The 22,510-nt window shown below is 43.4% G+C and overlaps 1 protein-coding gene across 4 annotated transcripts in view; it reads left to right on the top strand.

The window, feature by feature from the left end:
* Positions 1 to 22,510, top strand: part of LOC139259856 (N-chimaerin) — a 332,546-nt gene that overhangs the window by 13,127 nt on the left and 296,909 nt on the right. For 2 of the 4 annotated variants that reach the window (XM_070875747.1, XM_070875748.1), the window contains 3 exons: positions 2,674 to 2,742; positions 13,094 to 13,132; positions 15,436 to 15,491. Coding sequence is in view for 2 of the 4 variants with exons in the window: in XM_070875745.1 (XP_070731846.1) it covers positions 13,094 to 13,132; positions 15,436 to 15,491 (95 nt within the window). In the remaining 2 variants the exon portion in view is untranslated. The remainder of the gene's footprint in view (positions 1 to 2,673; positions 2,743 to 13,093; positions 13,133 to 15,435; positions 15,492 to 22,510) is intronic. The other 2 variants (XM_070875745.1, XM_070875746.1) reach the window with 1 other exon arrangement.

Raw genomic sequence — 22,510 nt, 5'->3', positions numbered from 1 at the left:
TGCCAGTGACGTCCAATTTCCTACTATTGTAATGTAGGGAACGTGGAAGCCAATTTGTGCACAGCAAGGTCCCACAAACAGCAATGTGATAGTGACCCAGATAATCTGTTTGTGATTTTGGTTGAGATTAATATTAGCCAGAACATCGGGATGAACTCCTCTACTCATCTTCAAAATAGTACCATGGGATATTTACGTCTGCCTGAGTCTTTTGGATGACGCTTGGATGCCTGAGTGGGCTGACAGGGCCTCAGTTTAACGTCATCCAAAAGACAGCAGTTGTGAACAGGTGCGCAATTGTCATGTGCTTACCACTTAGCCCCTCTATTAGTACCATTACCTTCTCGAGGACAATTGGGGATGGGCAATAAATGCTGGCTTTGCCAGCAATGCCCACATGACATGAATGAATAAAAAAAACAGTGAGAATGCTGGTCGCATGCAGGTAGTTTTACTATTGTGATATTAACCCCATACTAAGAAAACTAATTTTTTTAAGTATGCAAATTTTAAATCCTTTTGCTGCCTTGTCTCCTCTTCATCCCTCATGTTTCTCTTTGTTATTCTGTTACCATTTTTCTATCTATTCTAACTTTTTTGTTTAAAATGAAAGTTGAGCACTTAACTTTCTTTCAGAGCTTCTTCGATCCCACCATCTATTTTGAAACTGGGAGCAATGTGGAAAAATTAGTCTTTGGTTGAAAACTGGCTTAGAAATGGGCATAAAAATGTCTATGAATGTATTTTTTTATATATAATGTATATGTATATATCCCTTTATAGTTTACCATCAGGGTTTCTGGATCAGTTACAAAAGAAGAAATGTGAAACCACAAACTGAGCTGTAGGAGGGCAGCTGTCTGTTGGATAGCAGCGGCAATAATTTATTTTCTTTTTGGTTAAATTAAGATTTTTATTTATATTTTATTGCACAAACATGGCATCTGGATTTCTTATTTGTACTGTTATCTGAAAAGGGTTCCATATGCAATATTTTTATGACTTTATCCAGTCCAGATTTCTATGTGTCAACATTTAACAATATGTTAATTTTAGATAATAAGACATTGTACTTGTTTTCGAGGTGTGTGGGGCTGACTAATTTCCTTGTTACTGATTTGTAATTTTCCTGGAATCATTCTCAAATTCTGCAAGACATTTAAAAAAAGAACAATTACAACTGTTCAAGTAGTACGTAATATTAAAGTCCGATACTTTTGCTTCAGAAGCCTAAATGTTAAATCAGTAAATTGAACTGTACAAACAGAAAATGCTAATCATGTATAGCCGATCAATAACGTGAAGGAAAAAGGTAGGTTAATTTTCTGCTGAGTTCCTTCACCGCATTTGAAATGGGTAGTGTTCCACTCTCCTCCGTGCATTGCCAGCATTTTCTACTTTTGTTTCAGATGTCCAACATTTGTTGTGGTTCTCGCCTCCATTAATTCAACTGTAAAATGTTGCTGACTCTTAAATTTTCCCCAAATTTATTAACTTTTCTTTAGGGAAACTAATTGAAATAGATTGTTTTTAAATTTTCGATGCTGTTGCTGTCCACATGATGGCGCCTGTTTCTAGCCTTCTGAATATATTTGTATTACATGTGAATAATAGTACAGGTACAATGTCTCAAATCCGGCAACCTTGGGACCGAGACCGTGCCGATTTTTGGATTTTTCTGGATTTTGGACAAGGAAATCAAGAGGGAATTAAGATGATCATTTAGCCATTGAACTGAGAGGAAATGGAAGTTGTGTGCTCTATAGGCTCGTGATCTGCAAAGAGTTGATGAAAGTGTGATATGAGGACGTGGTTAGATGGCGTTTGGAGCAAGTTATTAATATAAGAAGGTACAGAGCAAGAGAGAGAACAGAATCCTGATGAACCCGTAAATTAATGGAAGAAAAGTCCGGAGATGAACCATCAATCACAGAACAGAGAGGAATTTGAGAAGTAATTGATATTGATGAGCACAGCTTTGGTGGGAAACCATATGATTATTATACAGTTTCAAATGTGTATAACCTTGGAGATGCCTAAGGAAATTCAAGTTGGGCAACCTGCGACAATACCTCAGCCAAAACAACTTAATTATTTACTCGGGCATTAGAGAAGCTGAAAATGATTCAGACCTAGTCATAAGAGGTGAAAAGTCATTGTATAAATCTACTGTATTGTCTGGTTTCCCGCCCATAATTTATATTCCTTGGCATCTTATGAAGAAACCAGTAGTATTCCACAAAGTGGTTCCAAGCCTGTCTGCTTGATGGAAAATGTGTTTGCCTGTAAATTTATTAAAAATGTACTGAGATTCTTGAAGAATGTAAAATTGATCCATCTATTATTGTAGTTTGGAAAGTTTAGTTCACAATTGCTTTCATTCTTCGACATTCGTAAAGCATAATCTGGGTCATAAATGGGCAAGTAGTCAGCTGGAATGCGTAGTGTACCTAAATAATTTTTTATATCAGGGATCATTTTTTTGCAATGTAACTGTGATATTTTAATTAGTTGCAGGAAATATATGGCTTACCCAAGTTAAGTCTTACCTACTTCATGTTGGGTATTTGTTGAATAGCTTTCCTTCCTTACAGTTGAGAATTTGAACATTTGAAAAAAAAAAGTCAAGTTGTCAATTCATAAATTCTTACATCAATGTAATGTTTTGTATAGGTTGAAAGTAAACTCGGAGATGAATTAGATGCTAAAATCTGCCATGTTGAGTGGTGACTTGGGAGGAAGGTTAGTATTGGTGATGATATTAAATCCAAACTTGTTGAACCTTGTATATACCGCTCCCTAGATTAGTTTTAAGTTTATTTGAATATTTGCAGCTGCAAATGTACTTTGGAAAGATTGGCTTCACTTTCAAAAGTAACTTGTTCACTGAAATACAGTTTAGTGGTCTGATTTGTGTTTTTAGTAGGTACAGTTGCTTTAAAACTGAAAGATGGTTTTAAGACATAAATCAAATCTGTTTTTTTAAAAAAAAAAAATGTGGGTATGCTTAAAAACAGTCTACTTTTTATTTGGTTTTTTTTCTCATGCTGTTTTATTTAAATTCCTTAATCTGGATAATTCAAATTATCTTCCAGCAAAAAATAATCAAACAGAAGATAGTCATTCCAACATTTACCATTATAATACTTCTAAATTATACAAAAATATGAGCTTAGACTTTCTGTTCATCTCTTCCTCCAGCTGTTAGTTTGGCAGTTATGGGTGATAGTGGAAAAGCGCTCTAAGACATGCTTTGCCTTGTCACTCCTCGTGCACCTTCCTCCCATTTCCGAATGCTTGGGCTCAGAGGTGAAGAATGAACTCGTCCACATGTGGACGGGAGTATGGAAAGAAGATGCAAATGAGTGAAGTACATGCTCCATTGGACTTAAGAACATCTGTTATAATTGTTCAGCCATCAGTGGCCTTGCCTTCTGTTGCCTAGGCCCTAAGCTCTGGAACTCCCTCCCAAAACCTCTCCACCTCTCTATCTCTCTTTCCTCCTTTAAGACGCGCCTTCAAACCTACCTGTTTGACGAAGCTTTTGATCATCAGCCATAATTTCTTCTTGTATGGCTCCGTGCCAAATTTTTGTCTTGTAACACTCCTGTGAAGCGTCTTGGGACGTTTTACTACGTTAAAGGCGCTATATAAATACAAGTAGTTGTTGTTGTTAGGCCCAGGCATATAGCATTCACAGGGGATGAGGGGGTGGGGGTGGGCTGAAAATGTTTCCACTGCACAGCCTGTGCAGTCATTCTGAGAATTGCTTGCAGAAGCTTCAGATGGCGATAATTAAATTACAAAAACATTTAACTGTTTTATTGGCAGATTAAAATCTGCCTGCACCCCAAATGCTGTGACGGGCCTCCGAGCCCTGCTGCCGCCGCCAAATTCCTTCTCTGTTTGGCAGGATTTCTTGGCAGAGGCCAGAGAGCCCGCCTCCTATATTTAAATAATTCAAGGCTGCGATATTGTTCTGGGTCACGGGTATATCTCTGTGGCAGGAGGAAGTCACACTCCACTGGAGATGCAGCCCAGTCATAAGGAGCTGGAAAATCTAGGCCACGATCTTTACTGTTTCTCATTTGGCCATAACTGCTATAAAGTTAATTGATTTTCATTAAAAAGTATTTGTGAAGCCTGTGTTTGTTTCACTGGTACATAAATAGCATCAAAATAAATCATTGTATCACTTGTATATAATGTGATTAACATAATCCATAATAGTTCTGTCATCTGCCACTCCAAAATAAAGAATTTACCTAATAATTTTCATTACATATGCACCTATAATCTAAATCTGCTCCATTCTGACCAATTGGTAAACCATGCTAACAAGTTGTAATGAAGCAAACATGAATAGGTTGTAATACATGATTTCCTGCATTCTAAAGGAAAAAATCTTTAATGAACAACAAAAAGTTTATAAACCACTTTGGGATTTTCTAGATTTTTGTGTTGACAATTGCCACAGTAATTTGTTCATTTTATACAGGAACGTCTGGTAGTTTATCAAGTAATGCAGTTTACTGTGCACTGTATCATGTAATTTGTACATGAGAAATGTGTTTTTCTCCCCCTACCCCCCCCCCCCTCCAAAAAAAAAACTTTGATCTACCAGGCAGCTAAATTAACTTGTTGCACTAAAATATGGAAGATAGCCAGAGAAAAGAAATCCTAATGAGGGACATAACAATATTTTTTTAATATCGAATAGTCAGTGAGGTAAAAAACCAAAGATTTGCATGGAAGAAGGGTAGACAAATTGGAAAGAAATGGCGATGCATGGCATGTCAAAGGTAATGAGTTCCTGTAATATATCATCTTGTCAATACTAGAATAAAATTCATCCATTTCTAGTTGACAAGTGGAAATTTGTATCCCTGAACTGTACAAAGTAAAAAAAGCAAAATGATAACATGATTTAACTAAGAAAAATAGTTACTGAACCGTATTATATAATCATAGAGCACAGAAGGAGGCCATTCAGCCCTTCGTGCCTGTGCCGTCTCTCTAAAAGAGCTGCTGATTAGTCCCACTCTCTTGCTCTTTCCCCATAGCCCTGTAAATTTTTCCTTTTTAAGTAGAGAGCCAATCCCCTGTTGAATTTGCTTCCACCACCCTTTCAAGCAATGTATTCCATGAGGATATGAGGAACAAGATTAAAAATATAGTGGATAAAGGTGTCGAAACTCTGCGTAAAGAGGAAGTATGTTCTTAAGAATTGACCCATAACCCCTCACATCCTTCATTATAGTGAGACAGATTATCTAGAAACAGATATTTTGTATAGAACCTCCCGCCCCCCCCTCCCCCCACCACTCGCTCCTCTATCTAACATTGTAAAGTTCCTTTCTAGTGCTGTGCTCTCAGAACCACTGTTAATATTTGTGATGGAGTGGACTGCTATGATAGGGTAGGGAGAATATATCTCGAGCATAAACATAAGTAAGCACAAAGAACTTTATTTAACATTCCTGTCCGCGTTTCAAAATTATAAAAACATCGCGTATTCTGGCTGTTCTTTGAACGAGTACATGCGATGCAAATTTTATACGTGAAATCAGATAGTCCCAGAGTATTCCACTAGCTCCAGTTTGTCAGCTACCTGAGGTTCACAGAAGAAAACTTCATATGGGGCCCCAATACTTCTTTGTTTTGAAGTTCAAACTGGGACAAAGGAACATAACACAAAGACACAATTATAACGGTGTCAATTAAAGAGGTATGAGAGACATGATTTAATTGAATGGGGGGGGGGGGTGGAGAGAGGAGAGCAACAGGCTCAAGGGGCTGAATGGCCTACTTAGCAGGTTTTCCTGATCTAATGTTCATATTTATGAAACAAAGCAACTATGCTAGAGAGAGTAACAGTCTTTCCCTTTATGGCTGGCCAGCACTGATATTGGCAGTAGCCTGTGTTTTTCTTGAGCAATCCTCCGAGCCAGGGTTAGACAACTCTTTGAAGAGTTAACACATCAATATGTGTATTTCCTTCCTTTAATGATGAACAGTCATTCCAGAAAATGGAGGAGACTTTGAATTTGTCACAATGTTTTCCAGGCTATGATTTCCCATTTAAACACGATTAAAAATATAAGAGTTGATTCTCCCTTGTGGGTAACCAGTTGGGACCTTGAATGTGCGGCCCATCTGAAAGGATACAGCTGCTCCTATTCTTCCATTCCCATGGACATTGCATGGCCTGGTCAGATTCCAGACATTGGGCCATGCGCTAAAAAATTAGGAGAAAGTACCACTGCAGCTGTGGGCCTGGGCAGCTTGTAGCTGAGATGCGAAATGCTGAGATTGAAGCCTTGTGATTATCTAGGGTGGGATTAATGAATAAAAAATTCTTATCTGCCTTTGGATTCTTCAACCTGCCCCAAGAATCCTGCAGACTCTCTGGTCTGTGGAGGTCCTGGGGCAGGCCATTGCATAAGCTTTTGATGGTTGTTACCCATCTGGAATACCTAGCAGAACCAGAAGCAATTGAGGTAGGAGGTAGGAAATGCCTTTCCGCTTCATTGCAATAACTATGTTATATCCTGTGGGGAACCCCCCCCCCCCCAGTTTCTTCAAGCACTGGTTAGAGGCCAATCTAGTCTTTTGAATGAAGGATTGCAATGGAACACAAAGTGATGTGTGAGGTGATACATTTTGGTAGGAAGAATGAGGAAAGACCATACACACTAAGTGGTACAATTTTAAAAGGATTGACAGAACAGAGACACCTGGGGGTGCTTGTGCATAAATCTTTGAAGGTGGCAGAACAGGTTAATAAAGCATGTGGGATCCTGGGCTTTATAAATAGAGGCATAGAGTAGAAAAGCCAGGAAGTTATGCTAAACCTATATAAAACGCTATGGAGCCCCAGCTGGAGAACTGTGTCCAATTCTTGGCACCATATTTTAGGAAGGATGTGAAAGCTTTGGAGAGGGTGCAGAAGGGATTTACTAGAATGGTTCAAGAGATAATGGAATACGGTTACAAGGATAGACTTAAGAAGCTGGGGTTGTTCTCCTTGGAGCAGAGAAGGCTAAGAGGATATTTGATAGGTGTTTAAGGATTTAGATAGAGTAAATAAAGAGAAACTGTTTCTGATGGCTGAAGGGTTGATAACGAGAGGGGCACAGATTTAAGGTGATTGGCAAAAGAACCAGAGGCGATATGAGGGAAAACGTTTTTATGCGGTTAGGATTTGGAATGCACTACCTGGTAGGTGGTGGATGAAGATTCAACAGTAGCCTTCAAAAGAGGATTGGATAAATACTTGAAGGAGAAATAATTGCAGGGATGTGTGGAAAGAACGGAGGAGTGGGACTAACTGGATGTTCTTCGAAAGAGCTGCGCAGACTTGATGGGCCGAATGGTCTCCTTCTGTGCTGTACTATTTTATGATTTTATCCTCTGGCCGCTAGTTCAATTCTGGCTTGAAGTCAGTGTACACAACTCAAAATAGGACCTTGTAGTCTTTTATGATCAAATCTGTAGCATAGACTTTCCCTTTAACTCAAGAAAAGGAAGAGATACTAAAGTAACTGAAGGCTGAAGTTTTCACAATTACATGTCTTGGGCAGTAAAGTATTTCTGATTTTATTTTTACATTTTTAATTATACATTTTGTAGCACTTTTTGTAGATTGGATCTGTGCAACAACAAATTGCATTTATATAGCACCTTTAACATAAAACGTCCCAAAGCGCTCCTAGCATAATCAGACAAAAGAATTGGCAATGAGCCAAAGGCGGAGGCATTTGGACATGTGACCTAAAGCTTGGTCAAAGGTAGGTTTTAAGGAGTGTCTTAAAGGAGGAGAGTTTTAGGGAGGAAATTCCTGAGCTTGAGGCCTAGACAGCTGAAGGCATGGCCATCAAAGGTGGGGCGAAGGAAGTTGGGGATGCACAAGAGGCCAAATTGGAGGAATGTAGAGTTCTCATAGGGCTGCAAGGTTCTTCCCTAGGTTGCTTGCCGATTTCATATAATTTTGAAAATGATTCTCTGATTTTAATGACCACAACATTCTCCACCACCCAAAAAAGAAACATGTATATTGCCTTTAATATAGAAAAACGTCCCAAGGTGCTTCACTGAATCATTGAACGAAAGAAGCCAAAGATGATATTGGGATGAGTGACCAGATGTTTGGTCAAGTAGGTGGGTTTTAAGGATGGTATTTAGGGTGGAGAGACAGAGGGGTTTAGGCAGGGCCCAGGTACAGAGGAGTGGGAAGGTTGGGGCGGATGAGTGGCGAGATGCGGTGAATGTTTATGGCGGCGGAGCAGCGAGAGGTCGTGGCGGAGGTGTGACAGATGAGGGTTTGGGGCCCAGAAGAACCGAGGGCCCAGGGGCAGCATGGGCCTAGTCCACATTGCGATTATGTGTGCGCACTTGGTCCATGCAGCAGAGCAGGTCCCCAGTTGTCCTGGTTAACCCTTGCCACTGGATAAATGCCCATCTCTGTCAAACCTGTGTGGTGGGTGATGTACAACGGTCACCACGCGTTTAAAAAATTCGCACACTGGCATCTTCCACCTTTCAACTGGAGTTCAGGACTGGAACATCGGGTCCTTCATCGAAACACCTGTGAACTCGTGGAAGCAAGTCATCCTCGTTCGAGGGACCGCCTATGATGATGGTGGTAGGGAATTCCAGAGTTTGGGAACTAGGTGACTGAAGACACAGCTGTCGATGCTGTGGTGGGGGGGGGGGGGGGGGGCGAAAAGAAAGGTTGGGTGATGTACAAAAGGGCAGAATCCAAGGAATGGAGCATTTGTGGGAAGGTGTTGTCGGTGTAAAAGTTCGATAGCCAGGTGATGAGGGATAGAATACTAAAGCCTAGCCTTTAGTTGCTTACACTTTTTATGTTGATTTCAGTGATTGATGGCTGGTGCCATCACCAAAAGGGGGCACAACCAATAAGCCACAAATTAAACCGAATTTAAATGAAACAATAAATAAAGTCAGAATTTTGTTTCTGGGGTGATGAAACACTCCAGTCCCTCCAGTGCCCACAGGTATGGAAAGCCTCAAGCGTACTAGCTAACATCCCATGCTCCATCTCCAGGGACACCCGGGCGCCAACTTAACTGCAGGAGAGACAGGCAGTTGGGCTGAACGACCCCCTCGACTGCTCACTGCCTGGACCTATTGATGGACACCTTGGCCTGGCCAAGCCCAGGAGCAGCCCAACAAGGCGGTCTTCCGATCTGCTCGCTCGCCTTTGCACCGGGTGTCCAAGGATCAGGAGCGTTGCACCGAAGTGCAACCAAAAATTGAGGAGCAGCCCCATCAAAAATTGGAAGAGAGGCCGCAACCTCTCTCGTGCTGTGTATACATGGAACACAGACTCCTCCAGGCTGCAGAAATCACAGAAAGCCTGAGAGTCAGTGAACTTACTTAAATATTTGTTGCACAGGACTCCTCCATGCAACACCCCCATGCCAAGTCCCCAATAGAAAAGTGGAGGTGTCCCAGGTAGTGAGTCCTCCACTCTGGACCCCTGCCTCCTCCGGATGGCAAGATGGCCGTCCAGAGAGCTGACGAAGAAGACAAAGTGGAGAGTGTACAAGAGTAGCCTGGGAGAAACCCCTCTGTGCAGAGTGGAAAGGCACGGAAGGGATCTCTGAGAGATGGCTCAAGCTCTGATGATTGCTCTACACGCTTGAGCCTCCTCAACACACCTAGTGGAGTCAGGGCTGATTTCCTTTTTGTGTCTCGATGGCTTTGGCTAGCGACCGGATGCCGTGCCAGGACATGCGCTGTGCCAGCTTCTCTAGCAACATCCAGCCTGCTCCTCTGCCATCCAGTACGTCCCTAACTCTGATCATGCCAGCCAGCCAGCATTTTCCCCTCCGTCAGCCACCTGAAACTGCGGTCATGGAGGTGCAGATTTCTGAGTAGCGGCTCCCAGAGGATAGCCACCACTCCTGACAGAGGAGAACTCTGGCTGGAGGCAACAATGTTCCAGATCCTGATCAGTTCCTGGTAAAGGACAGGCAAGGAGGCATGGCTACACTCCAGTTTTATAAACGAATGCTCCGTGTTGTAATTGAGGTTGTGTAGCTGGAGGAAGAAATATGTCGCCAGAGCAAACCATATTGGAGGATCCACAATGTACATGTGTCTCTATGGGGTCTGAAGATGGAAAGTCGCAGCCTAGGTATGCACGCACACCAGTGCTTAAGCAGGAGAGACCCAATGCTTTCTTTTAACCCAGAAGAAGTCAATAAGTTTCTTCTGTATTTTGGTGACAATCTCGGGGGAGGGATCAAAGTGACCAACCGCTGCCACAGCATGGCAGCCACCAATTGATTTATGACCAGCGCTCGACCCCTGTAGGACAGCACTCTGAGCAATCCTGTCCAGCGCCCTAGGCGAGCGGTGACTTTGGCCTCCAGCTCTTGCTAGTTCGTTGACCAGGTTTCCTCGGCATGGCTAAGGTAGATTCCCAGGTAGAGGAGATGACTGGTACTCTAGGCAAAAGGCCTGAGCCCCTCCGGCAGGGAATCCACCTACCACTGACCCACCAGGAGTCCGGAACATATCTCCCAGTTTATCCTCACAGAGGATGCGGCACAGTAGACCTGCTGGCACTTGCACATCCTCCGCAAGTCAACAGGATCGGTAATCATGAGGCAAATGTCATTGACATAAGCCAAGAGGACGACCTCCACACCTGGCCTTTGTAGAGCCAGTCCCGTCGACCTCTTCCGCATGAGGCACAGGAAAGGCTCCATGCAGATGGCATATAACTGGCCGGACATGGGGCATCCCTAACGCACCCCTTTCCCGAAGTGAAGGGGCACCGTCGAAGACCTGTTCACCTTAATCAACCACTCCGCGACGGTTGGATCCGGGCGACAAAATGTGTCCTGAACCCAAAAACATGCAGAGTCCCAAACAGGTACTCATGATCAACCCTGTCGAATGATGTTTCCTGATCCAGGGAAAGGAACAGGCGAGCGCTCTCTGGGAATGGTTCACCAGGTCCCGGACAAGATGGATGTTGTTGTGGACGGTATGGCCCGGGACTGTGTAGGACTGGTCGGGGTGGGTCACGTGGGCCAGCACGTTGCCTAGGCGAGCAGAGATTGCCCTGGCAAAGATCTTGTTGTCCATGCCGAGGAGGGAGATTGGGCGCAAGTTTTTAAGTATGTGAAGTTCATCCCTCTTGGGGAGCAGGGTGATAACAGACGTGTCGAGAGGGGCATCGTCCTGGTCACCAGACTTTCCCCAGGAACCGCATGTAGTCGTCCCCAGGATGTCTTGGAAAGCTCTGTGGAACTCCACGGTCAGCCTGTCCAGCCCAGGGGACTTGCTCCTCGAGAGCTGATCGATGGCATCAGTCAGCTCCGCCAGGCTTAGCGGAGGATCAAGCTGTTTGACTCCCTGGCTGGACCCCGGCAGGGCCCCTCACAGAAATCTGCGCGCTTCCTTGTTGGACGGATCCGGAGAGAACAGAGCCCCGTAATAGGCACGGGCCTCCGCACCGATGCCCTCCAGATTCGAGACACGGGATCCGTCATTGACCAGCAGCCCCAAAAGCTGCTTATGGATCCGTTGCCTTTTTTCCAGTGAGTAGAAGGGGGAGCCTCGATCCAGGTCCTGGAGGAACTGGATCCGCGGCCTCATGTATGCGCCTCGGATTCCAACGAGCTGCGGGTTCTTCAGCGTGACTTTCTTCTCTTCGTACACGCAGGGCCAGATCTTTGACAACTTGGCCGGGATGAGAATCCAGGTCGAACATCTCCTAATTAGCACCAAATCCCATTAACCCATCACCCCTATCCTCACAGACCTACATTGGCTTCCGGTTGAGCAATGCCTCAATTTTTAAAATTCTCATCCTTATTTTCAGATCCCATGATTGTCTCACCGCTCCTTAGCTCTGTAACCTCCTCCAACCCTACAATCTTCCGAGATATCTGCACTCCTCCAATTCTGGCCTCTTGCGCATCCCTGATTTTAATTGCTCCACCATTGGTGTCCGTGCTTTCAACTGCCTTAGCCCTAAGCTCTGGAATTCCCTCGCTAAACATCTCTGCCACTCTACCTCTCTCGTTTAAGATGCTCTTTAAAACCTAGGACTTTGACCAAGTTTTGGTCGTCTGCCCTAATATCTCCTTATGTGGCTCAGTGTCAAATTTTGTTTAATAGTCCTCCTGTGAAGCGCCTTGGATGTTTTACTACGTTAAAGATGCTATATAAATGCAAGTTGTTGTCGTAATAATCCCAGGAGCTCAAGCACTTAAAGCAGTTGTCGATGTCGTAAAGTAAGAAGACAATTTTGAACTAACAGGAGAAAAACAAAGTTGGATGGGGCACTTTCTTCTCTACTTGCATCCAGCTGGTAATATTTCCAGGGGTCCAGTTTTGAGCCATTTCACCTGTTCTACAGCCTCTTCCTACGCCTCCATTAATCAGGGTTCAGTTGGCATTGTTCATAAAGCAACTATTTCACATATTTACCAAACAATACTGGCTAGGTTTGGTCGTGTACAAGTCCGATATTTTTGGAGCAGGGAATCGAAGCTGCTCAGCTCGGCCTCTTTCTCACATTTCTATTACATTGCACAGCTTCTATAGTGTGTAAACGATGTGTGAATGAAAACAATAAGATTACCTATCTGTAGGACCATCCTTTCTTAGATGGGCAAGTTTCACAAGCTCCCCACCATCAGCCATCTTCTTAGGCTCTGCTTGGTTTGGTTAGGGATTTTAGGGAGATGTTGGTTGAGTTTAGCTTCAGGTCAAAAATAAACTGGTACTGTTGCACACATTGGTGTTTTTACAAGATGGGAGCAAGAGGTTTGGTGTGTTGCCACGCATCATCTTGTATTGCAAATTTTAGAGTGCTTAGCTTATGGCTTCCCCAGAACCAACCAAGCAGCATGTGAAGGGTACCTATAGTTCTAAAAATGAAGTCTGACCATACAGAATCTATCTTCTCCCTCATTAATTCAGCTTCTGTATAAAATTAGGAATTGTCATCATTCCATGGGAAAATTTGCCAATAATACTGCTTTTTTAAGAAAATGTAGTCTCTTCACTGATAATTTTTTCTTCAACTTTTTTTTCTTGTACACAGAAAATGATGAATATAAGCCTCCAGTTTGGAAGTCTTACTGTAAGTACCAATTTATTTTAATTAAAATACAAATTGGAAGATTTAATGTGGACATACATTGTTTACAAAAGCAAGTTCCTCTAAACAATCTTCAGTTTTTTGACATCCTTTCCCGCATCCCTAGATAGAGTTAAATAGATAAGTTTTGAGGTTGTGAGGTAGCCCATAAACCAGTTATTCTTTTGATATCTATGCAACTATGTTTTAGGAGGAATATCGTTCTGGTTACTGTCTTGCGCTACATTACTAAAGTGAAGAAAAATATGATAAATTGAAGTTTCTGCCTGAAGTACTGTATTGTAGAAGAATCTATCAATTTCCTGGTGAATGAAGTGTCTTACAGTACTTTCAATAATTGTGTATAGATTATCTGAAGACCTCTGAAATCATAAAGTCTTGGTAGCCCAATAGCTGTAGTGGTACAACACTCGACTTCCAACCAGAAGGTCACGAGTTCAAGTCACAGAGCTGCCTCTCACTGGAACTCACTTGCCTCAGTTGGGTGAGTTCTATGATTTATCAGCTGGGTCTTAAGTGAAGTGCCACAAATTAACAAAGTGTAAACTATTTGGAGGAAAAATGTGCCAGAATGTTACTATCCCAACTTGAATTGTACCCTTTTCATACTCTTCTGATCATGGAATAACACTGACCATGATATTGAACCAGTCTAAAGTCCATCTTTTGTATCTCTGTTTGATGATAAGCTGAACCCATGTGGTAGGAAAAGTGAAAGTGTATGTGTTGGGGGGCAAGAATTAAATGCACCACATAGTTAAGTACTAATTTCAAAGTGGTGCACTGGCACAGCACATGGTGCAATGCAGGTTTGATCTCTTCTACTCTGCTGAGCTCCTGATCTCAACTGTGCTGGTGTGGGAGGAAGCCAAGAGATTTGGTACCTCCCAATCTGAGAGCAGATGGGAAAGGGAGATGCACTTGAAAGAGGAGTTATTCTATCATTAACTCCCAGACAACTTAGGTGGAAACAGTCCTTTCAGTTTCACAGAGACGTGTTCTGGTGAGACAGGGAAAGGGGAAAAACGATTCCACAGATATATTTATAACATGAGATTTCAGATTTGAAGACTCCAACTAATTTCTCCAATGCTAGAATCGCTAATAAGGAATTGATTGAGCTTAACCTTTTGAGCACTGCAGTAGCATTTTGCATCTGAATTATAAATTCAAGTTGACAGGGTTAAGGTACAGAATGTATTTAATAATTCCAGCAGTGTGTCCACATGATTTCCAGTTAATATAAAAATTAAAAAATATATTTTCATTATTGTCTAAAAATATTAATTTATGTTTTATTTTTCTATTTATTATGGGTATGAATGCTAACAAAAATCTGGTCTTAAGATCCCAAAGACTCTGCCTAAATTTGGTTCTATGAAATGCACTGTACCGGCCTTGGCGCCACTTTCATGCCATAATCTCCTTTAAAGAAAATATAACACATTTTGCTGCAGATGGCAGTTTCATAGTTAGTTATGTGAAGTGAAGAACAGAATGCTTTTTCCAGGGATGCAAATGTGATTGCAGTCTACTAATGACTGAACCACAAGCTATCAAAATATTACAAGTTGAGAAAGATACTGAGAACAGAGAAGTGTTCTGTGTTCAGTTCCTCTAGCTATCTTAGAAGTATTGGTTTGAAATATTTGAAGGTGCTAAGTATATTTAATGCTCAAAGGGTGGAATTATTTTCTGAACAATTAAGTCTAAGCTGGTAGTGTAAACCTCTATAGTCTTAGAATTCCATTGACTGTCATAGTTTCTGCGTAACTATAACAAAGTGTTCTTTTATTCCATTTAACACTGTCTTTTGGATAGCAGCTAGTGTGTGCTAGAATTTTCTATTGGTTGAAATGGGCTAAATTAAAGCAAGCACAAAAACATCCCATAAGGGAAAACTGGGGCATGTCTGAGATTATGAGCACAGTGCAGAGAAATTGACAGAAACAAATCCACATCCTACCACTTCAAAGCACTATAGGTTGGGACTTCAGTGCACTTCACCTTGTCCTCTGCTGAGATCTTAAAATGCAAATGTCACTGCTGAAATGAGGTGCTAGATTTTTACAAGCAGAAACAAGGTAAATGAGATTTCAAATCCTGTCAACCTTCATTGCAAGCTATTAAAAAAATATTTTTCTTTTGAAATTAGTTGATCTGTAAAGTTATCCTGTTTGGGTAATGTTTTATTTTGTCGTCTTTTTCTTAGCAACTAGTAACCATTACTAATTCTGTACATCAGTTGTGTTTTTTTAAATAATAAATTAACTTTGGTTTTTCAGTGTATCAGTTACAACAGGAAGCTCCAAATCCAAGGAGGATTACGTGCACGTGTGAGGTTGGTTTCATATTAACCGTGTATCTTTGTAAATTTTTGGTGGATTTACAGTTGCGTAGTTTCTATTATGCATTTATCTAAAATTATTTAAAACTATTCTTCAAATACTTCAAAACAACAGAAATCTTAGTACATAATACATTATTAGATTGTTCTTTCAGTTTTGAATCAAGGCACTTTGGATGAAATACTCATACATTAAATAAATTTGACCTTGCTCTCAAACCAGATCCTTGTGGCTGTAGGTCCATAGCACAAATGAGCACAGAATTCCATAAAAATTATCATTAAGGTGGCAATCTCAGAGGGGCTACATGGTTAACGGAGTGAGGAAATAGGTGGCAGATGCAGTTCAATGCAGAGAAATGTAAAGTTGTACATTTCAGCATAAATAATGCAAAAAAAGACCCTTAATGATCAACAGTGGACAAACAGAAGTCTAGGAGTTCAGGTACATAAATCTTTAAAGGTGGCATCATTACAGGTAGTAAAGGCCATAAAAAGGCAAATGGGGTTCTGGATTTTATATAAGAGCATTGAGCAAAAAAAGTGATGTTTAATTTGTACAAGATATTGGTTAGGTCACAGTTGAAGCATTGTGTGTAGTTCTAGGTACTCCATTTTAGGAAGAATATCAGAACCATATAAAGGTGTTACACATTTTGGGTCTGCTCTAGATAATGGGGGGGGAAATTGTGGTCGGAGGCATCCTTCGGATGAACGCCTCCGACCCGAAAAAAATCTACGAAAGTACCAGGTGGTCCCGGAGGAACATAAGATCCCGTTCGGAGGCCTAGATGTGCTGCACAGTGCATGGGATGATGACTTCGAGGTACATACGTACGTACAAGCTGGAGTCATGTGGGCCTAGACCACCAATATTCTAATTGATAAAAAAGGAGCTCTGTTTGTACGAGTTCCCATTACAATCAATGAGGAAAACCCCCTAAAACACTGAAACACAGTACAATAAAGAAATAAAACACCTCACATATTTAAAATTAATTGTAATAAAAAATATTTTTGAGCTTTTTATTATGTGTTTTAATAGTGTTAAAAATAAACTTGCCTTAATGGACAGGGTTTTTAATATTAAAAATGAGTGTTTAAATTTAATTTTAAATGTTTAAAAGTGTTACGCTGGTAAAAGTAAGCCATGCACCTGCTTTTACCAGGCATAAAACTTTGAAGGACATTCGCTGGGCATGAGTTGGGCAAATAGTCCAATCCCTCCCACGCTGATGTCCTCCCGGGGATGCGGAGGATCTGGCAAGAGAAATCTTGACCAATCGGAAAAGCCGGTTTTCGGCACATGCGCATTGCACCCTGTAAACCAGCATTGGTGAGGCTGGAATTTTCGGCCCATTATCTCAGCTTCTGCATCACAGATCCCATGTCATTTATGATCAGGAGTTTACCTTTTACTGTCCAATGTCTAGCCATATGATAGCGGAATTGATGGGTTATAACAGTGAAACCCTTTGTTAAATGAACTGGATGCTAATCTCAACTATGCTTCCACGTGCACTTCTCCAATTGTCTGAAAGATGGACTGATTAACACCAATAAGATGAGGCTGAATGTAAATCAATTGGTTTAATTTACAGTTGTCACGTGAACAAGAATAATGACATGTATAGTTAATCTCCCTGTACTTCAGCTTAATTCAATATAAATCCATGTGATAAGGCAAATAATAAAGGGACTAACTCTTTGTACTGCACTTTTTTTTGATAGACAAGTGTCTGTCCAGCCCCGGCCCCCCGCCCATGCTGGACTTTTTTGACTGAGATAACAAGCCCCACCCCTGTCAAGCCCCCCTCCGAATCATTCCATCCACGTGGTGCCAGAAACAGGACCTGAGGCTCCGACTCTCTTTTCCCACCCGATGACGGCCGGCCTGGGCCAGGTGGTGGCGGGCTTGCGCTGATGGCAGTGGGAGGGTGCCATTGGCGGCAAGCTGCTGCTCCTCCGCGAGCCTGCTTCTCCGGCCAACCGGGCCTCCTGTGAACCGCGAGTCCTGAGCCGGGGGGGGGGGGGGTGGTGGGGGGGCCGCGAGTTGGAGGGCCTTGGGGCCGAGAGCGAGAGGGGCTGGGGAAGAGAGAGGCTGGGGGGGTGGGGGAACGGAGGGGAGAGAGGGAACTCAGGAAAGACTGATCACGTTCTTCCAACCCCCTACAAGTGACATTGTTGGAATGAATGATATCCAGAAGTCACGACGCTGTCACTATTCACTTCACACCCGATAAACCTGCTAACAATCCATACACAATACCCCATTTATGTGGAGGACGGGATGGAGGATGCACTTGCGCTTGGGTAAGGTACTTCAGCTGGGGGAGGCATGCACTTGGACTGGGGTAAGGCATTTCGCTGGGGCAGGCGTACACTTGCACTGGGGTATGGGACTTTGGCTGGGGGAGGCATACATTTGGAGTGGAGTAAGGCACTTTGGCTGGGGGAGGGAAGTACTTGGACTGGGTTAAGGCACTTCGGCTGGGGGAGGCATGTACTTGGACTGGGTGGGGTAAGGCAGTTCAGCTGGGGGAGGGATGTATTTTGACTGGGGTAAGGCACTTTGCTGGGGAGGGATGTACTTGCACTGGGGTACGAGACTTTGGCTGGCCCCTGCTGTCTTCTGGGGAGCTCTGTCCTCCGTTGCTTCAGGAAGTCAAAGTGGATCGAGTTACAATTTTCAAAGTCAATGAGTCCTTGGGATGGGTGAATCCAGTGACACATTCCTGTGAAACTTCAGGGTGTGACTTATTCTCCAAGGGGACCAATCAGAAATAAGGAGTGGAGCCTGTTGGCTATTCTTGCAGTACAAATAAGTGCATCCAATAATAAATATGCCCCAATGTTCCTGTTCACAAGCTAAGTCTCAGTTTTCTGGTCAGGCCTTCCTCTAATCTTGACATCAAGGAGGATTTGCTCTTTGTTTCTCCCTGAGCAGACCTTTTTGAACTGACCGAAGATTGTGTGCTGTCCTTTTTTTCTAATCGTATAGAAAGCCAGAGTTAATCTCTGATCCTGTCCTAGCTCTTTGTCTGTGAATGGTAGGGCTGCCAGTTAGATCAGTTATCCCTTATACCTTCCCCCCCCTCCCACCCCAGCCCAGTAGGAGATTTTTATATAATATTTACTGATGTGGGTAATACTGGCAAAGTGACTTTTCATTGACCATCTCTAGTTGTCCTGAGAAGGTGGTGCTAATCATTTTCCTTAAGCCACTACTGTTCTAGTAATAATGGTGCCTCCATGAAGGTGTTGCGTAGGAAAATCTAGGATTTTGACCCAGCGAAAGTGAATATATGCCAAAGTTAGGATCTTATGTGAAGGAATGAGACTTGGAGGGGTTCTTGGAGGTGATCTCAGGATTTGTTGTTCTTGTCCTTCTTGGCAGTAGAGGTTGCATGGCTGGGAGTTGCTGTCAATGTAAGCCTGGTGAGTTGCTGCTGTGAATTATTTAGATAGTACACACTCCAGCCACAGAGTGCTGGTAGCGGAGGGGTGGATATTGAGCCCAGTGGCAGGGATGCAGATCAAGTGGACTACTGTGTCCTGAATGGAGCATCTGTAGTGTTGTTGCAGCTGTACCTAACCAGGCCTCGATTTGAAACTTCTCACTCCTTGTTTTTAAATCCCTCCGTGGCCTTGCCCCTTCCTATCTCAGTAATCCCCTCCAGGCAAACAACCCTCCGAGATATCTGCGCTCCTCCAATTCTGGCCTATTAAGCATCCCTGATTTTAATTGCTCCACCATTGGCGGCTATTCTTTCAGCTGTCAAGACCCTAAGCTCTGCAATTCCCTCCATAAACCTCTCTGCCTCTCTTTCCTCCTTTAAGATGCTCCTTAAAACTTATCTCTTTCTGCCTTTACATCTCCTGTGAAGCGTTTTATGACGTGAAAGGCTATATAAATACAAGTTATATTGTTGTTGAGTGTGGCGAGTATTCCATCACACTCCTGAATTGAGCCTTGTAGATTGTGGGGAGTCTTGTGAAGGGTCAAGAGTTGAGTCATTCATTACAGAAAAGTACATGAGGTTTTTGTTATACAGGTTCGACCTCCAAAATCCAGAGTACCGGAATCCAGAATGTTCCAGAATCCGGACACCGGGCCACTCCGTGGTGGGGTCGTCTGGAAACCGGAAAATGTGCCGATATTCGGACTCCTCGAATTTGCAGGGCCCGACCTTGCCCCGGGCCCCCTCCCTCCCCTTTACCTCGGCTGCCCGACCCCACCTACCCCGGACCAGACAAAGAACTCCCCGGCGGCGGGGCTCCACCCGGCGACCCAAACAGCTCATCGACAAGCACCCCCCTGCCCCTCCTTCTGATATTCCGAAATCCGGAAATACCCGAACCTGGGCTCTGGTGTTTCCGGATTCGTGAGGTCAAAAAGACGTTCCAAAATCTGGCAAAACGCAAAATCTGGAACGGTCTCTGTCCCGAGGGTTCCGGATTCGGGACGCTGCACCTGTAGTTCCAGCACTCTGAAGAACATCAGGACCAAGATACCAAGTTATATATTTTATTAGTCAGAAGGATGGATTTATTTAAAGTTTATGTTGCAAACACTTAATTCTTTTGGGGCTTTGAATACAGAGTCCCTCACAGAATAAATGTGTGCTTCCCCCCCCCCCCCCCCCAATATAGTATCCCTTTAGTTATACACCAAAAAATTGATAAATTAGTTAATGACAGCATCATTTACGCATCAAAATCAAACATTTAACTGGCATAAGATTTCTTTGAAAACACAATGAAATATTCTTTACTTACATACACTTCTATGATTCCACTATATAATATTTAACATTAAACATAGAAATATACAGCGCAGAAGGAGGCCATTTCGGCCCATCGTGTCCGCGCCGGCTGACAAAGAGCCGCACTACCCTCGGTCAGCAGCCCTGAAGGTTACTATGAACAATGACGGAAAGGTAAAGAGCACCCAGCCCAACCAGTCTGCCCCACATAACTGCGACACCCTTTACACTGAAACATTCTACACTCCACCCCAAATGGAGCCATGTGATCTCCTTGGAGAGGCAAAAACCAGATTTAAAAACCCAGGCCAATTGGGGGGAAAAAAAAATCAGGGAAAATTCCTCTGCGACCCATCCAGGCAATCGAAACTAGTCCAGGAGATCACGTTGGCCATATTTGATTCCCTGCAATACTTATCATCTTATCTGCGCCAGCCAACGAGATTATCTAGTCTAATCCCAATTACCAGCTCTAGGTCTGTAACCCTGCAGGTTACGGCACTTTAAGTGCCCATCCAAGCACCTTTTAAATCTGATGAGGGTTTCTGCATTCACCACCCTTCCAGGCAGTGAATTCCCTCAATCCTCTTTGTGAAGAAGGCCCCTCCCCTCAAATCCCCTCTGAACCTTCCACCAATCACCTTACAACTATGCAGTTACAAAACATTTTTGAAGATGTAATAGAGAACAAGGTCTTTATTTTTTTTAATTATTCGTTCCTGGGAAGTGGGCGTCACTAGCAAGGCCAGCATTTATTGCCCATCCCTAATTGCCCTTGAGAAGGTGGTGGTGAGTCGCCGCCTTGAACAGCTGCAGTCCGCGTGGTGAAGGTATTCCCACAGTGCTGTTGATAAGGGAGTTCCAGGATTTTGACCCAGTGACTATGAAGGAATAGCGATATATTTCCAAGTCAGGATGGTGTGTAACTTGGAGGTGATGGTCTTCCTATGTGTCTGCTGCCCTTGTCCTTCTAGATAATAGAGATCGCAGGTTTGGGAGGTGCTGTCGAAGAAGCCTTGACGAGTTGCTGCAGTGCATCTTGTAGATGATACACACTGCAGCCACGGTACGCCGCTGGAGGAGGGAGTGAATGTTTAAGGTGGTGGATGGGGTGCCAATCAAGCGGGGCTGCTTTGTCCTGGATGGTGTCGAGCTTCTTGTGTTGTTGGAGTTGCACACATCGAGGTAGTGAAAAGTATTCCATTACACTTCTGACTGTGCCTTGTAGATGGTTGAAAGGCTTTGGGGAATCAGGAAGTGAGACACTTACCGCAAAATACACAGCCTCTGACCTGGCCTTGTAGCCATACTATTTATGTGGCTGTTCCAGTTAAGTTTCTGGTCAATGGTGACCACCAGGATGTTGATGGTGGGGGATTCGGCTATTGTAATGCCGTTGAATTCATGGGGCTGTGGTTAGTTAGATGCTCTCTTGTTGGAAATAGCCATTGCCTCACACTGGTGAGGGCACAAATGCTACTTGCCACTTATCAATCCAAGCCTAAATGCCGTCCAGGTCTTGCTGCAAGAGGGCATGGACTGCTCCATTATCTGAGGAGTTGCGAATGGCATTGAACACTGTGCTATCATCAGCGAATATCTCCACTTCAATGACCTTCGCTCCATCATAAGGTCAGATGAAGCAGCTGAAGATGGTTGAGCCTCGGACACTGCCCTGAGGAACTCCTGCAGCGATGTCCTGCGGCTGAGATGATTAGTCTCCAACAACCACATTCATCTTCCTTTGTGCTAGATCTCACTCCAGCAAGTGGAGCGTTTTTCCCCTTTGTCCCATTGACTTCAATTTTACTAGGGTTCCTTGATGCCACAATCGGTCAAATGCTGCCTTGATGTCAAGGTCAGCCACTTTCACCTCCCCTCTGGAATTCGGCTCTTTTGTCCATGTTTGGATCAAGACTATAAGGAGGCCTCGAGCCGAGTGGTCCTGGCAGAACCCAAACTGAGAAACAGTAAGCAGGTTTTTGGTGAGTAAGTGCCGCTTGCTCGCACTGTTGACAACACCTTCCATCACTTTGCTGATGATTGAAAGTAGACTGATGGGGTGGTAATTGGCTGAATTGGATTTGTCCTGTTTTCTGTGGACAGGACATACCTGGGCAGTTTTCCACATGGTCAGATAGATGCCAGTGTTGTAGCTATACTCGAACAGCTTAACTAGAGGCGTGGCTCGTTCTGGAGCACAAGTCTTCAGCACGACAGCCGGCATGTTGTCGTGGCCCATAGCCT

The sequence above is a fragment of the Pristiophorus japonicus genome, chromosome 3 (genome assembly GCF_044704955.1).
Source record: "Pristiophorus japonicus isolate sPriJap1 chromosome 3, sPriJap1.hap1, whole genome shotgun sequence".
Taxonomy (NCBI): Eukaryota; Metazoa; Chordata; class Chondrichthyes; family Pristiophoridae; genus Pristiophorus; species Pristiophorus japonicus.
The sequence above is the reverse complement of the archived record's forward strand: the minus strand, read 5'-3'. Positions and strand labels throughout refer to the sequence as shown.